At 38.7% G+C, this 16168-nt stretch overlaps 1 protein-coding gene across 2 annotated transcripts in view; it reads left to right on the top strand.

Moving 5' to 3' along the window:
• Positions 1 to 653: 653 nt before the first annotated feature.
• Positions 654 to 16168, top strand: part of LOC121855582 (liprin-beta-1-like) — a 214986-nt gene continuing 199471 nt past the window's right edge. Inside the window, exons 1-3 of one of the 2 annotated variants that reach the window (XM_042350612.1) lie at positions 654 to 723; positions 2722 to 3033; positions 6821 to 6864. In XM_042350612.1, coding sequence (XP_042206546.1) covers positions 2949 to 3033; positions 6821 to 6864 — 129 coding nt within the window. In that variant the 5' untranslated portion in view covers positions 654 to 723; positions 2722 to 2948. Of the gene's footprint in view, positions 724 to 2721; positions 3034 to 6760; positions 6865 to 16168 lie in introns of both variants that reach the window. The other variant, XM_042350611.1, reaches the window with a different exon arrangement.

The following is a 16168-nucleotide window of genomic DNA, read 5'->3' as shown; positions in this document are numbered from 1 at the left end:
TTCTCTTCGTTATGAAACTACGCTTTCCACGTAACAAGTCCATATATATATATATATATATATATATATATATATATATATATATATATATATATATATATATATATATATATATATATATATATATATATATATATATATATATTTATTTATTTATATACTGTTAATGAATATGATGTATTTCTTTGTGTATGAGCCTCTGTCCTGCATGGCAGTGAGAAGTGTTACACCCTCAGTGTCAAGACCTGACTGAATTACTCACAATAGACAAACTGTCAATAAATTTGTTAAACTAAAAAAAAATTTCTGCAGTTCTTCACCTACTACCTACGCCCTTTGAATATTATAAATGTATCATTAAAAGAATAAATGTTAAAATTTCTCATGCCTGGTCTTTTCAATGTTTTAATTTATGTTGCTGTTGAAGGTTTCGTTCGTCTGTAAACTTTAGGTAGATGTGAATAAATGAAGCAACAGGTGTTGTCTATTTCTTAATAATTTCTATATATTAAACAAATATTCATATTATAAATACGACTAGAAATTGCATGCTATAGACACTATTTCTTATTTATTTCTGGGCATAATTTTAAATACCGACAAGAGATCCAACCAGTGAAGAAAAAAAATAATAAAACTTTACACCGAGAAATCTTTGTTTACAAATTGCTTCCGGACGGTGGGACGGCTCGTCGAACTTTGTCCATCACTTCAAGTTTTGTAGTATGAAAATGTTCCATATTTTATTTTAAGATTAACAACTTAACAGTAGTTTACATCCATTTGTAGGTAGAATTGTTGAAACATGAATAATACGCAAATATGATTCATTAATAGTGAGAGGAGATCTTCAGTATGACAGTAGAGCTGTATATTCTTCCTGTAATTTAGTTTGCTGTCGTAAATAATGGATGGATGAATGAAATTAAAAACTTGGTCCCTAGAGAGATACAATACCTTACAGGATTGATAAAATCAACCCGAAAACGTTTAGAGGGTAATGTATGAGGAACCGCTACCACCACAAGTTAGATTCGTTCATTTTTTCCACAGATTTTCTTATCATTAATGTAATTATTAAAAAAAAAGCGACAAATATTTTTTGAGGTAAAATTTCACTTGTTGCCACTATACGAAATCGAAGTTGAACTGTTTTTCCTATGGTTTTTGATGTGTTATGAACGAATTTGACCTTCCTTCTGGCTCTAATCAGTAGTTTCTGAGATTAGCCCCCCTCCCCTCCCATTTCAGAATCTAGATTTTTGCTATAAATCAAGGTAAAAAAGTGGGTTAATATTGACTACTAAACCACAGACGAGTTATTTGTTTTACTGTTTATTTTCTTAATTTATTTTCATCAGTGAGTTCTGATACGATGATAATTTCTTGTGCAAATGCTTCGTCTGATAGATAATTTGGCGTCTAAGCGCACACAAGTTTGTCTTCTCAGCAGTAATGCGGAAATGATGTCTTATCCCAGGATGTAAATCGCCAATCGTATTGACATATTTCAAAGCATTCAGTCGCCTGGGCTTGATCAACGCCGTTGCTCACTGTATGCTTAAGTAAGTTCTTTTTGTTTAACTTGCCGGGGAGTCTGGGGGGCAGAGCCCCCGGCTATGAAGTTCGGTAAGGTTAGGTAGGTTTGTATGGTTTGGTTGGTGAGATCTTATAACAACGCTTCTGCTATTTGTTTTCATATCAGCTAAGGTTAAGTTAGGTTTAATTTAGAACTAACTATGGCAGTATCCACTATAAAACACAGTGATATTGCGGCATTTTTATAATCGTTTTCTATGAAAATCGGCTTTGGGTCAATCGTCAATAATTGCCAAAAGATGTTCAAAATATATAAAAAAAACCTCGGAAAAACAAAACCCAAACCTAACTGGGGAGCTGAACAGTTGTTCTATGTTCTGGGTGTGTACCGCCACGTATGAAATACATAATGAAATGTTAAATATCTCACTTCGATATAATTTGCGCCAGAAATGTCATTGAAGAAAAGTGTCTTAGAATTGTCAAAACTACTGATAGCAACTTTAAAATTCCTGAGATAAGTGTAGTGGCAACTAGTAAAATACTGTAATACTTTTTTTTTTTAATTTCTGTATAAGTATTTTTGGTAATATTACTACCACCAGAAAATGTTTGATTTTGTTAATTTTTTCACAGATGTTTTTATCATTACAGTTAGTAATTTAAGAGGTGATAGTTTCTAGAACCTAATAGAACCTGACCTCACCAACCAAAGAAACCTACCTAAATTTTACTTAACTTCCTAGCCAGATGCCTTGCCATATTAAACAGAAAGTACTGTACCAATGAAAGCAACTTTGTTTAAGCATCATGGTGTGATTTTACGTTTTTTGTGGATGTGAGAGTACGCTCGTACTAAGCGGGTCGGTTGTAAACAAGCCGAGAGACAATATGTGCTGACAAAGGCTGATTTTTCAAAGGAGTATTTATGGTAAAGAATTAATTTTTTTATGTACAAAGCACGTAGAGACATCATTTCAGTGTCATATGATCAGTTTTCACCATGCATTACCCCGCAATTTCTTTCATCCTTTATGCCCTGCCCACTACAGTTGATATATGATCATATATAGAGAAAAAAATTAATATAAAAAGTTTTCGCCTCTATTAAAATATACTCCTATATGCTGAGATAGTGCCGGTAAATGACATTTTTTTTAATAACATTATTATATATTCCAGATCTACATGGGACCAATACTAACAGGAAACAAGCAATTAGATGCATAATTTATGGAAAACATGTGAAGAAAGTGGCTATTAGAGGACTTTTGACCAAGAAACTATTGTCTATGATACTAAGTACAAAGAAATACAACTGTAGAAGTGTTAGTGAATGGAGTTTGGTGTAGCAGTGATACATAAGGAGTCTTGTAGTGGAATAAAGTGCAGTGATCAGTAGTCAAGTGATGAGTGCTCAGCTTCTACCCCCAAATGTGGAAGCCTCCAAAATGCTGGAGGCTGCATTGCAGCAGATGGATGGCATCATAGCAGGTACAGTAATTGTATGATTTTTTCTGTAATTGTGATGTTTAAAAAAAATATTTTGATAATTTACAATTTTATATGTTAGTTGTATTTATGCACCTGCTTCCTTCTTTGTGATTACAGTACTGTATACATGCCAGTACTGTACTGTACTGTACTACAGTATATTAGCTTTGGCAGAGCTGGGTTTAGAATAGTGGTGGCCCTTTTCATAATGAAGTTTAAGAAAAAAAATAAAAACCATTAATCATATATGAAAGATTAGCAACAATAATACAACCCAAATAGAATACAACAGTTGCAAGTCTTTTTCACAAGCTTACAGCAATTAAGATATCTTTCCATGCCTGCTTTTATTGACCTGATAGAACATTTCTTGATAATAAGTGTAAAAGTTACATACAGTACAGTGGGGTATGCTATAACGAATCTAATTGGTTCTAGAACCTTGTTCGTTATAGCATTCGTTTGTTATAGGATTAATCCGTTCCAGGCCCCCAAATACAACCACTTACACTGAAAAATATAATATAAAATTGTAAAAATTGTAAAAAAGTGCATAAATATGCATCTAAACCCCTGAAATAAAGAATATCATTAATATTTGTAATAATAAAACAATAAATTAGAAAAAAAAAAAATTAAATTATGTTCGTTGTAGGAGTTTCGTTCGTTATAGCATTCTCAATTTTATAGGTAAAACCGTTCGTTATAGGAATTTTCGTAGTAGGATCCGTTCGTTATAGCATACCCCACTGTATACAAGTATAAAACCATAAACTAAATCATTCATGTGAAACAGAAATCGTATTCATCATAAACAGAACAGCAATATTAATACAGAAACACTTCAAGTTGGTTTGTTAAAGCCAGACACTTAATGTACCTTCTTGTTAGCAAAGTTGCTAATGAGTTGGGCCAAATACTGTTCTCATATACTGAAATTTAGTGTAATTAATTACCTTGGAAATGGGAGCTTGGTACCGTACTGGTGGTCAGTGTTGCCAACTCGTTCTGCCTGAATTCCAAGAGTCGCTATATTTTCTATGTACTGTATCAAATTTAGTGTTTTGTTTTATAAGAAGTCATATTGAAACACTCTATTATTGTAGATATTTTTTAGCTGCACAAAATCAGCATGAACAATACATAATTGAACATGCAGGTATCCCTCGATATATGAACGTTCGAAATGCTAGAATTTGCTTATATGAATTTCCTAAACTACCACATACAGGTACTGTACATGAATTTGGGTCCTGGCAAAAATTCAAATTGCACGGCCCCAGGAGTAAACTGGGGCGGCTACGTCCCCCTAGCACTCTCCATACCAGGCTGAGGTAGGAGTTTTGTTATGGTTATTTTTCAACTCGTAATTTTGATTAAACAGTAAGTCCTCGCTTAACGTCGTGGTTCCGTTCCTGAAAATCAGGACGTTAACGGAATAAATTTTCCCCATAATAAATAGATAAAATACGGGAGTTACGTTCCCCAGCCTCCGTTTGCCCCATAAAATACATTCATATACATGTATTCAATGGAATTTTTATAGAAAATAGTATACGTATACTGTATTATACATCCAAAAAGATAAATACTAAACTAAATCATTTTGTATTGTACTCACTGATGGGCGGAGGTGGAGCGAGTGTGTGGTGGGTGGCTAGTCACTGAGACCCGGATGGTGGCTCCTCCTCCTGCTCTGACTCGATGAGAGAGGGTGATGCGCCGTACAAAATATAATCTGTGACGACGTTATACCGAATCTGCGAGACGTTGACCGAATCATGGGTATCTAAAGAGTAGCGACGTTATAACGAAACAACATTGTCGGGGGCAACGTTAAACGAGGACTTACTGTATAAGTATCCCCATGATACAAAAATTCACTTATACAGTAGAGTCATGATGTGTCGCGATTTGATGCATTGCATTTATCACGAATAACTACATTATCCCAATTATTTTTAATTTTTGCAGGCCAGTGCAATACATCACGAGTTTAACTTTTCCCCGCCAGATGTCTCATCGCACGGTCACGCGCCTGTCTCCCCAAGCGTATCCCACCAGGCGAACATCCTCTCAGTTACTCACTAGCTTTCCTATTGTGTAGATGTGTAAATCAACGCTTGTGTTGTTAGACTTTACTTAATTGTCGGTGTGTTGTATGCACAGTTTTACGATGTCCAAGCATCCTACAATGGCCCCTAGTCCAAGTGGAACTTCCAAGAAAAAATTAAAATCTTGGATGAACTTTAGCGCGTTTGTGAACACAAAACTTTAATAAACACTAAATATTGTACATAATACTTGAAAAATAGAGCATCACATACTGAAGATATTTTACATAAAAGAGTTCTTCATTACATAAACAGCTCCTTCTGTGGCTGACTGGGTGGTCAGCTGTTCGTCTATGTAAACATATCCCTGGGAATTTAACTCATAACACTCATCTGGAGTTGAGTGTGGGATTCTTTCTTGTGAAAACTTATTATTTTATGATAATTTTTTATTAATCCGACACCAAATGAACCTAAATGATATGGGAATTACAGTACAGTATAGTCTGCATTTACGCGGGTTTTGTTTACGCGTTTGGTCATTTACGCAGTGCCTTGCCAGAATGAAAATGCTTTAATTACGCGGTAAATTTGGTCATTTATGTGGCGAGCGGCTGGAGAGGTCCAGACCGCCGCACCATTTTTTACTCACACGATCCATTCTTGACCATACGCGGGAAGCGGCGCGGCGAGTGGTGGCGAGTCACTGAGACCCGGATGGTGGCTCCTCCTCCTGCTCTGACTCGATGAGAGAGGGTGATGCGCCGTACAAAATAGTCTGTGACGACGTTATACCGAATCTGCGGGACGTTGACCGAATCATGGGTATCTAAAGAGTAGCGACGTTATAACGAAACAACATTGTCGGGGGCAACTTTAAACGAGGACTTACTGTATAAGTATCCCCATGATACAAAAATTCACTTATACAGTAGAGTCATGATGTTTCGCGATTTGATGCATTGCATTTGATTTATCACGAATAACTACATTATCCCAATTATTTTTAATTTTTGCGGGCCAGTGCAATACATCACGAGTTTAACTTTTCCCCGCCAGATGTCTCATCGCACGGTCACGCGCCTGTCTCCCCAAGCGTATCCCGCCAGGCGAACATCCTCTCAGTTACTCACTAGCTTTCCTATTGTGTAGATGTGTATATCAACGCTTGTGTTTTTAGACTTTACTTAATTGTCGGTGTGTTGTATACACAGTTTTACGATGTCCAAGCATCCTACAATGGTCCCTAGTCCAAGTGCAACTTTCAAGAAAAAGTTAAAATCTTGGATGAACTTTAGCGCGGTTCAGGGATCTCAGCCGTTGCTCACTGTTATGGGGTTAACTAGAGCACGATTAGAAGCAACAAGCTGAAGGCAGCTGTAATAAGAAAAGTTTATTCAGAACTCACAATTTCTGAGACAACGCTGCTTCTCAAACTGCCGATGTACGAGAAAATAAAGGAAGGACTACCAGTGTGGGTAAAAGAAATGCAGAGTCGTCATGTTAAAGTATTGTGGTATGGTGTTAGCTTTGTTGCTATCAGTTAAGTTGAAGGCTAGTTTATATATGTAACTAAATTTTAGAGACTTGGTGTACAGTAATTTTAGCTATTAATGATCATGGCATTTCTATTTTTAGTTAACAGACTGAGATATGTCCCTATTTATATCCAGGTACACAACTGGAGTTAGCAAGCATTCCTGACTGTAGTGCATCTCCTTCTCCCTCAGCAGCAGATTTAGCAGAGAAGCTAAGACAGGCAGTTCAGTTATCACAGGTAAGTGACATATTTGATATCTGCTTTAATCTAAAGCATAATTACCTGTAGTACAGCATATTTTTTAAAATTCATCTCCTTATAAGCACGAGTTCATTGCATAATTCTGGCTATCACCCTTAACCAGTTGGTTCTCGTAATACTTTACATACAGTTTTGTCACTCTACCTGACTCATCATTGCACAGGTACGGAAAGTCCAGAGCAGTGGAAATTACTATACAGTACAGTATAAAAATGACATTGCCACAACAGCCTACCCTTCCACTTTCAGTACAATATAACCTCATGTATTCACACATTAGGGGCCAAAATTTTTTTGATAATGGGTCTACTCCCTGCTAGTTTGTCCAGAGGTCACTGGTGATCGTCTCCAGTTTTTATGAAGATTTTCCTGTCTATACGTAAATAGTTTTACCTCCAATCCAAAATAATTGTGAGCAGCCAGGTCAGTATAGGGAGTTTTTAGTATAAAACGAATTTGAAAAACTCGTTAAATACCAAACTTTGTTTGATATATATGAAAAAATTCAGTAATTTTAGTCCAGATTAATTGTTAGAATATTGGATTTTTTTCTTTATAATTATAAGATATAGTTTGTGAACACAAAACTTTAATAAACACTAAATATTGTACATAATACTTGAAAAATAGAGCATCACATACTGAAGATATTTTACATAAAAGAGTTCCTCATTACATAAACAGCTCCTTCTGTGGCTGACTGGGTGGTCAGCTGTTCGTCTATGTAAACATATCCCTGGGAATTTAACTCATAACACTCATCTGGAGTTGAGTGTGGGATTCTTTCTTGTGAAAATTTATTATTTTATGATAATTTTTTATTAATCCGACACCAAATGAACCTAAATGATATGGGAATTACAGTACAGTATAGTCTGCATTTACGCGGTTTTTGTTTACGCGTTTGGTCATTTACGCAGTGCCTTGCCAGAATGAAAATACTTTAATTACGCGGTAAATTTGGTCATTTATGTGGCGAGCGGCTGGAGAGGTCCAGACCGCCGCACCATTTTTTACTCACACGATCCATTCTTGACCATACGCGGGAAGTGGCGCGGCGAGTGGTGCGCATTAGGCCGCTCTTACGTTATCGCTGATGTCATATGACGTATCGGACTGTGATTGGGCCACGCATCCTTACCTCCCTCCGCCGCTAGCTGTGATTGGTCTAATGTAACATGACGTGCTGTACCACCAGAGGGTAGAAGTCGCTGACCTAGCCGGGCCTGTCTCATTGTTCTCAATCCGCGTATACAGTTCTCTCTTGTGCCTGCTATTCCCCTCACAACTCACAATGGCTTCCGCGGGACCCCCACCACCAGAGAAAAACCTTGAATTACCTGGACCAAGCCATGATAATGTGAAGGAAATCATCGAGTTGGGGGAGAAAATTAAGCTCATCCTTGACAACGACTCAGAGAAGCATCGGTATGAAGTGTCTAATAACCTTCTGTCGAAAGTTATGGAGCTGTATATCCAGATCTATCTTGACAACATCAATGCTAGTCGTCAACGCCCGCAATCCACCACAACCACAGCCAGCCCAAGTCAGTGATAGTGGTAGTGACAGTGAGGATATGGACTTTGAGGGGTTTGTCTGGGAGGCCCTGCAAACCTCTGCGAGTAATGAAAGTGATTCACTGGAGGGCAACTAATCTGCCCTCTGCCTCGGAACCAGCTGCCATCCACGTATGCCGATCCAGCTTTTCTACTAACGTAAGTGTTAAATAACCTAATATTATTGATATTTCTCTTAATTATTAATTGTGTGTGCATACCATCATAAAATTAAGATGTTGTTTTTACTACAACGTATGTATTGTGTCGGAAAAAGTGTAGTTTGGGGGTCGGCCCAGTCTCTATTTCAATTAATCCCATATGTTCTGTTATTTCATTTACGCGTTTCTCGTTTTACGCGGGCCTCCACGGGTTCAATTGACCGCGTAAATGCAGACTATACTGTATTGTGAAATTGTATGTTGTCATTTTAAGGGGGTTGCAGGACTTGAGGGAGAAATTTCCACTTGGTCCTCAGTCCAGCCAGCAACCGGCCCTTCTTACCTTTTTTCCCAAACAGAATTAAGTTCCCACACCTCATTTTTCTTATGTATTTTATAATTTTATACTGTATTATATTTTCTTTATTTTTAAGTCATATTAGAGCATTGTATTAGTCTTGTACAGTACTGTATTTGAATATTTAAGATATTTGAGGATGGCTTCGGTAGAGGGTTTGGTACTGTATACAGTACAGTAGACTCGCAACTTACACGGGGGTTATGTTTTTGGGATCTTGCATAAGTCAGAAACACTTAAAAATCCCCTAAATCGCCCTTAAATCACTATATATACATACATATACCCAGTCGACCTTCGTTAATTCGGACCCCTTTAATCCGGATTTCGGATAAATCGGACGAAATCTGAACTGTCCATATCAAATTTCTGGTTCTGGGATTGTCCCAGTTGCAATTGGGGTTGCAATTTCAAATTCTGTGTCATTACTAAGGAATAAAGAAGTCACTGGTGTACTGCACTCTAAGAGTAAGAGAAAACGGATGACTCAGGCGTCCTGAAGTGAGAGAAAACGGACTTCTTTGACGGGGCACTCAAACAAAGAGACATAGCTACATGTTTTGTGGACTACCCACTTTACAGTATCCTTTTCATCACTTTATAATAAACCTAGTTATGCCTATGTGTGTTTCTGATAATTACCATAACATTATATATTTATATATTTAGCGGTTGTACAAACACAAGGCGTCACACATGCCATTCAGACTGACAGACTTGACAAGTTTTACCAACCATAAAGACAGTTAAAGCTTTAAACATCACTCACAATGGATCTTGATATTCCAACTGTAATCAGACATATACCTAAGTTGCCTCAACAATTGCAACCCCAGTTGCAATTTCAAATGCTGTGTCATTACTAAGAAATAAAGAAGTCACTGGTGTACTGCACTCTAAGATTAAGAGAAAACGGACGACTCAGGCGTCCTGAAGTGAGAGAAAACGGACTCCTATGACGGGGCACTCAAATAAACATACACATAGCTGTATAATGCAATATTATGCAATATTAACCCCTAAATCGGTTAATTCGGACAATCGGCTAAAACGGACACCCTTCCCCCCCTATTAGTCGGTTTTAACGAGGGTCGACTGTACAGTAATACCCCGCTTTACGCATTTTTTTTACGCGTTTCTACATTTACGAGGTAACCCCGCCAGAACCGGAATGTTCACTTTACGCGGTGCATCTACTCATATACGCGGGAAGCGGCGCGGGCAGGGTGCGCACAAGGTCGCCCAGTCATCAAAACATTACCGAGTTCTTCACCCACCACAGCTGGCCCAAATCAGTGATAGTGAGGATATGGACTTACAGTATATGGACTTTGAGGGGTTTGACAAAGAGGCCCTGCAAGCGTCTGTGGTGGATAGTGATACAATTGATGCAAGTGATACAGGTGAGGGCCAATAATCTGCCCTCTGCCTCGGAACCAACCCCCCATCCCCGTGTGCGCAGCCATCTTTTCTACTAATGTAAGTGTTAAAAAACCTAATATTATTGATATTTTTCTTAATTATTAATTGTGTGTGCATACCATCATAAAATTAAGAAGTTATTTTTACTACAACGTAGGTATTGTGTCTGAAAAAGTGGAGTTTGGGGGTCGGCCCGGTCTCTATTTCAATTAATCCCATATGTTCTGTTGTTCACTTTACGCGTTTCCCGCTTTATGCGGGCCTCCGTGAGTTCAATTGACCGTGTAAAGCGAGGTATTACTGTGCACTAGAACTCATAAATCACTATTGTAATGTAATATCAACATCTGTAACAAGTGTATAACAGCATAAATAGAACACAGACATTACCTGTATGTAGACAGACATGTGTTGTTGTTTTGAGATTATTCATCCCCTTTCAACGTCACCGTGGGGGATCATCAAGGTCAGATAACGATGCAGGGGAGGATGTGGGCAGCTCAAGGTCACTGCGAAAAGTTGAGGGCGTTGGCTGATCTGCTGACGATGTTGATGCTGAGGTTTTCTTAAAGAACATGGTGATGGGAAGCTGTCGTTGTTGTTTCTTAAGCTGCTGGAACATATTCTCATACTGAGCCATAATGCTTGTAAGACCTCGTGAGCAGTTGATGCTGTGCTCCATAGAGGGGTCATACTCAGACACTAAGTTTTACAAGTGCTCGGCCACCTGAAACACTTCACTAAACTTGTGTATATCCCAACATGCTGGCTCTTCTTGTTTTTCATCATCGCTGTTGCTGTCTTCTTCGTCCGCTCTCACTATTTCCTCCAACTCACCGTCAGTTTGAGTTTCCCTGTGCCCTTCAGTTAACTCCTCGATTTCCTGCTCGACCATGTCTTCAAACCCATCACCGCCTACAGCCCTGACCACCTTCACCATGTGCTTTACTGCAGAGTAGATCGTAGGGAATCCCTTGAAGTCACGCACACAGTCACTCCACAGTGCCCGCCAACACAAATTAACCGTCTTTGGTTACAGTGCATCCATGGCCTCCTTTACAAAACTAATGCAATTGGCATGGTTGAAATCCTTCCAGCATGCCATAACACTCTTGTTAGTGCCGTCCTCCATGGAGTTGCGAATGTGGACGAAGGTGAGGCATGTGTACGCTGCCTTAAAGCACTGAATCACGCCCTGGTCGAGAGGATGGAGGGGGTGTTGGGTGGAAGGAACACTAGCTTGTCGTCATCATGTGCAAATTTTATGGCATCTGGGTGGCCTGGTGCATTGTCAAAGACCAGCAATACCTTGAAAGGCAGGCCCAGCTTCTCCAGGTAGCTCTTTACCTCGGGGATAAAACATTTGTGGAACCACTCGAGGGAAGAGGAATTGCTGTCACCCAGGCTTTCTTGTTTGACTGCCAGTAGATGGGGAGGAGATGGTTACTTTTGTTCAATCCAGAATGCGACATCTAGCTTTATACCTAGGTATGTAAATGCCTAGCATTAACTCGCCAGGCCAACATACAGCCAATTAAAACAACTAATAATTACTTAATTACGTAATATTAGGAGCACACGTCACTACCTGGCATTTAATTGCAATTCTCAAAACCCCCTCCCGCACCCTCCATCACACGCATTGCTACCGTCATCTTCTTGCCTGGCGAATCAGCTGTAAATGTGCACAAGGAAACCTCCTCTAATTTGTGTTTTAATAGCTGAAATATTAAATGCTACAAGGATTTTATTTTTGGTATTTATATACCTTAGCATGGTGAGGAAATCGGGTGACTTTTATTTTTATCTTGTCTCTCAGATATTGTGTTTGGGGCAATTTTTTTTATACGGTCTGGTCAAGCATGGCGACCGCGTCTAATATATATACAGTAAAACCTTGATTAACCGACCCTCGATTAACCGACTTTCGGATTAACCGTCAATCCCGAACTCCTAAAATTTTTTTGGGATTAGCCCACCCAGGCACAGGTCACTGACCCACATCGGGGCCTGGGGGGCGAAAATGTAATAATATTAATAATGATAATAATAATTATAGTAATAAAGAACCATAAAGAAATGCAAAAATGAAAAAAAAAATCAAGAGTGAGAAACAATGTACCTGTATGTATGTTGTGTTGTCAATAGTAAGAGAAACAATTGAGACCCTGCAATTGTGTGTAAATGAGGCAGAAAGTCAGATCAGCAACCTGGGACTTGGTCACAATTTTTGTGATGACATATGTTCTTTGACTTTTCCATTTTTTATTCACGGTTTCTGTGCTGGTTCATATTTATTTACTAAAGTGGTTAATGTTTTAAAGCAAATTCTATTGAAATATGAATGGCAAATGAACAAAAATGAATAGAGGGACTTAAATGAGGTAGGTTAGGGAAAGGTACTTTGAAAATGTATGTTTTATTTCCGTAGACTTTATGTACTATTAACCGACCTTTCGGATTATCCGTCGGCCCCTTCCCCCCATATGTGGTCGGTTAATCGAGGTTTTACTGTATATATATATATATATATATATATATATATATATATATATATATATATATATATATATATATATATATATATATATATATATATATATATATATATATATATGTATGTATGTATATATATCTCATGTAGATCCACAATGAAAATGTGGATAAGATCAATCTTGATAAAATCACACAGGGAAAAGGGAAACAATGGAGCACCTTAGCTTTTGTCTTTATTCAAGACATCTTCAGAGATAACTGAATTACATGGACCGAGAGAGGCTTAAGTGTATGTATATTATGTATGCTGTATGTATATTATGTATGTATATTATGTATGTGCTCCATTTATATACACTATTTATTCAACCTAGCTAGCAGCATGTGGCAATGTATTTACCATGTCCCACATGCTTAATTAATGTGCCTGGTGACATATGGAAGCTGTTAATGTATCACTTGCCACATGTCGCCCTAGAGGCTAGTTGACCCCCCATACAGAGTAAGGAGCGCCACCTTCCTTGTGTACCTTCGTTTATCCAGTAAATAGAACCTATGAAAACTCTACAGGTGTTTGTGTTCACTCCTGTAGATAGAACTTGATACCCAGAACACATGCATTAAGTACACAGGGTGACCTTACTAAACATGAGGTCAGGTCATAAACATGACATCCACTAGTCCGCACACCAATACCACCACACACGCAAAGGAGTTTAAGAGAAAGGGCGACGTGACTAATCTTAGTGATCCTTCCGGATGCTAATCTTAGTGATCCTTCCGGACGCTTATCTTAGTGATCCTTCCGGACGCTAATCTTAGTGATCCTTCCGGACGCTAATCTTAGTGATCCTTCCGGACGCTAATCTTAGTGATCCTTCCGGACGCTTATCTTAGTGATCCTTCCGGACGCTAATCTTAGTGATCCTTCCGGACGCTAATCTTAGTGATCCTTCCGGACGCTAATCTTAGTGATCCTTCCGGACGCTAATCTTAGTGATCCTTCCGGACGCTAATCTTAGTGATCCTTCCGGGCTAAATCTTAGTGATCCTTCCGGACGCTAATCTTAGTGATCCTTCCGGACTTAGTGATCCTTCCGGACGCTAATCTTAGTGATCCTTCCGGACGCTAATCTTAGTGATCCTTCCGGACGCTAATCTTAGTGATCCTTCCGGACGCTAATCTTAGTGATCCTTCCGGATGCTGACCTTCTGGTCTTACTAGCAATCTAGAATTATGTTGGGATGGACCTTGTATCCTCAGTATGGGTTAAATGAGAGCCATTCTCAGCCCAATATGTCTTGCTAGAGTAATGGTGAATGATATTAGCCAATGGAGCACTATGGTAGCAGCTCAGCACTGTCAACCCTTCCGGGTGACTTGATGCTCACTCTGGCATCATCGCTCAAGCATGATTACTTGAAGTGGTGATGTCTGTGCACCCTGATTGGCAACAAATAGAGAACTTGGTGATCCCCCAAAATATAGTGCTCTAAAATGACATTAGCTTGATTAAGAAACAAAGTTCATTGAGCTGAGGGACATTTGAGATAAGAGAAGGGAGAGTTTTATGATATAGTGAGTTATTGTTTATGATTGTCACACTGGTGACTCATATAACAATAACAGATATTAAATGAAATAACTTACTGAAATATCACAGTTATGAGTCATATTGATTATGTTTGGGAGAAAATGTAATCTCCCTTGTATTATTATGATGATACAAAGTGACTCATGGAGTTCCTCCTAGTTTAAATGAGTGATGTGCAACAGGAGGATGAAGGACAGTTGTCTGGGCTGCTAGATGATGGAGGAGACCGTGGAACTGTCCCTGGGGAACTAGTGTTGAGTGAGGAGCTACAAGGACTGGAAAGCTCAGCTCATACACTACATACAAGGAAGTGTCCGCCAGTAGAGGATGTGCATTCAGTTGTAGTAGTTTCATCTATGACCCAAGGGGACCATACTAAATTATCAAGGATGTAGAGCCACTTGGATTACCAAGTTAGATCCTCATTTGGCTTGCATAATTCATATCAGTTGTGTCTCAGACAACCTGTTTTCACCATTGGATTGTGCAGTTTGTTATGATCAAATTTTTTAAATTAATCAAGATGAAGGAGATAAGAAGGAATTATTGAAGATCCAAATTAAAAATAGAAGGAATAAGGCCTTAAAGAGTAAATTTATAAATGTAAAACACTGGAAAGATCCCAAGTTGGCAGAAAGTTAAGGCTTATGGGTGATAGGTAAGAGACTTAATCCCCAGTTAGACCAACCTGCTTCTGCTAAGAAAAGTAGGTTATTGGATATTCAAGATAACGAGGCAGTAGGAAGGTTGCAAGAACCTCTACCTAGTCAGCCCAATTTTAGTGGATTCCAGGATCAGGATGTGGAAGTTGGCACTTATCATAGTCACTAGAGCAGGGAGAGCCTGTTGAGACTGACTTCATCCTGTCCCCATTTTGGCAACCTCTTCCACCTGGGGCAAAAGTGTTGGTTACTATGAGTGGAAAGAGGCTGCTGTTGACTCCCACACAGCTGATGGAGAACATTGGGTGTAAAGATGATCCAAACAGGCCTTGGGTAACATTGGTAAGATCTAAGTCTTCTTTGTTTTCAACCACATTTGAGTTTGTGGATTCCCTATTCAAGGTATTTTATGAAAATGTTTCTAAACTTCCTGCTGTCTCAACACTTACAAAGAGACAGGAAGGCCAAACAACTGTGGGTCATCATTCATTGTTTTTAGAAGGTGTTACAGGTTGTACCTCTCTAGTCAGGCAACCTCGGGACCTGACCGGTGCCGGACCATGGAAATTTCCGGACCATGGAAATTCACCCTTTTCCTGGATAGATAGTGACTTGGCTTGGAAGCACTAGCACCACTTCCTCTGCTTCATGGTCTCTTTGAAGACATATTGAAGGGTTAAATGTCGTACAGTAGCTTCTCAAATTTTTTTGAGTTTTTAATTCGACGTTTTCTATTTGAACACACAAAAAAAAACAACACATTTAAAAATTTTGACGGCGGAAACTCGGATTTCGACGGGTTTGAACGGCCCACCAACGTTCAGACGACGTGCACAATCTGTAAACAGCGTCATTTCTCTTATGTACAAAAAATTCATTATTGTTTATTACTGAAAGTAATACAATTCATGAATAATACGTAGAATTTTAAAACACGAGGAACTGAGACTGCATTGTTTTCGTTGATTACAAAACCAGTGACTGACTGGTTCTACATATAAAACTGAAGAAAATAAGACCTTGGTTGTA

The sequence above is a fragment of the Homarus americanus genome, unplaced genomic scaffold (genome assembly GCF_018991925.1).
Source record: "Homarus americanus isolate GMGI-L3 unplaced genomic scaffold, GMGI_Hamer_2.0 scaffold48406, whole genome shotgun sequence".
Taxonomy (NCBI): domain Eukaryota; kingdom Metazoa; phylum Arthropoda; class Malacostraca; order Decapoda; family Nephropidae; genus Homarus; species Homarus americanus.
Note: the sequence above shows the minus strand (reverse complement) of the source record. Positions and strands in the feature narration are given on the sequence as shown.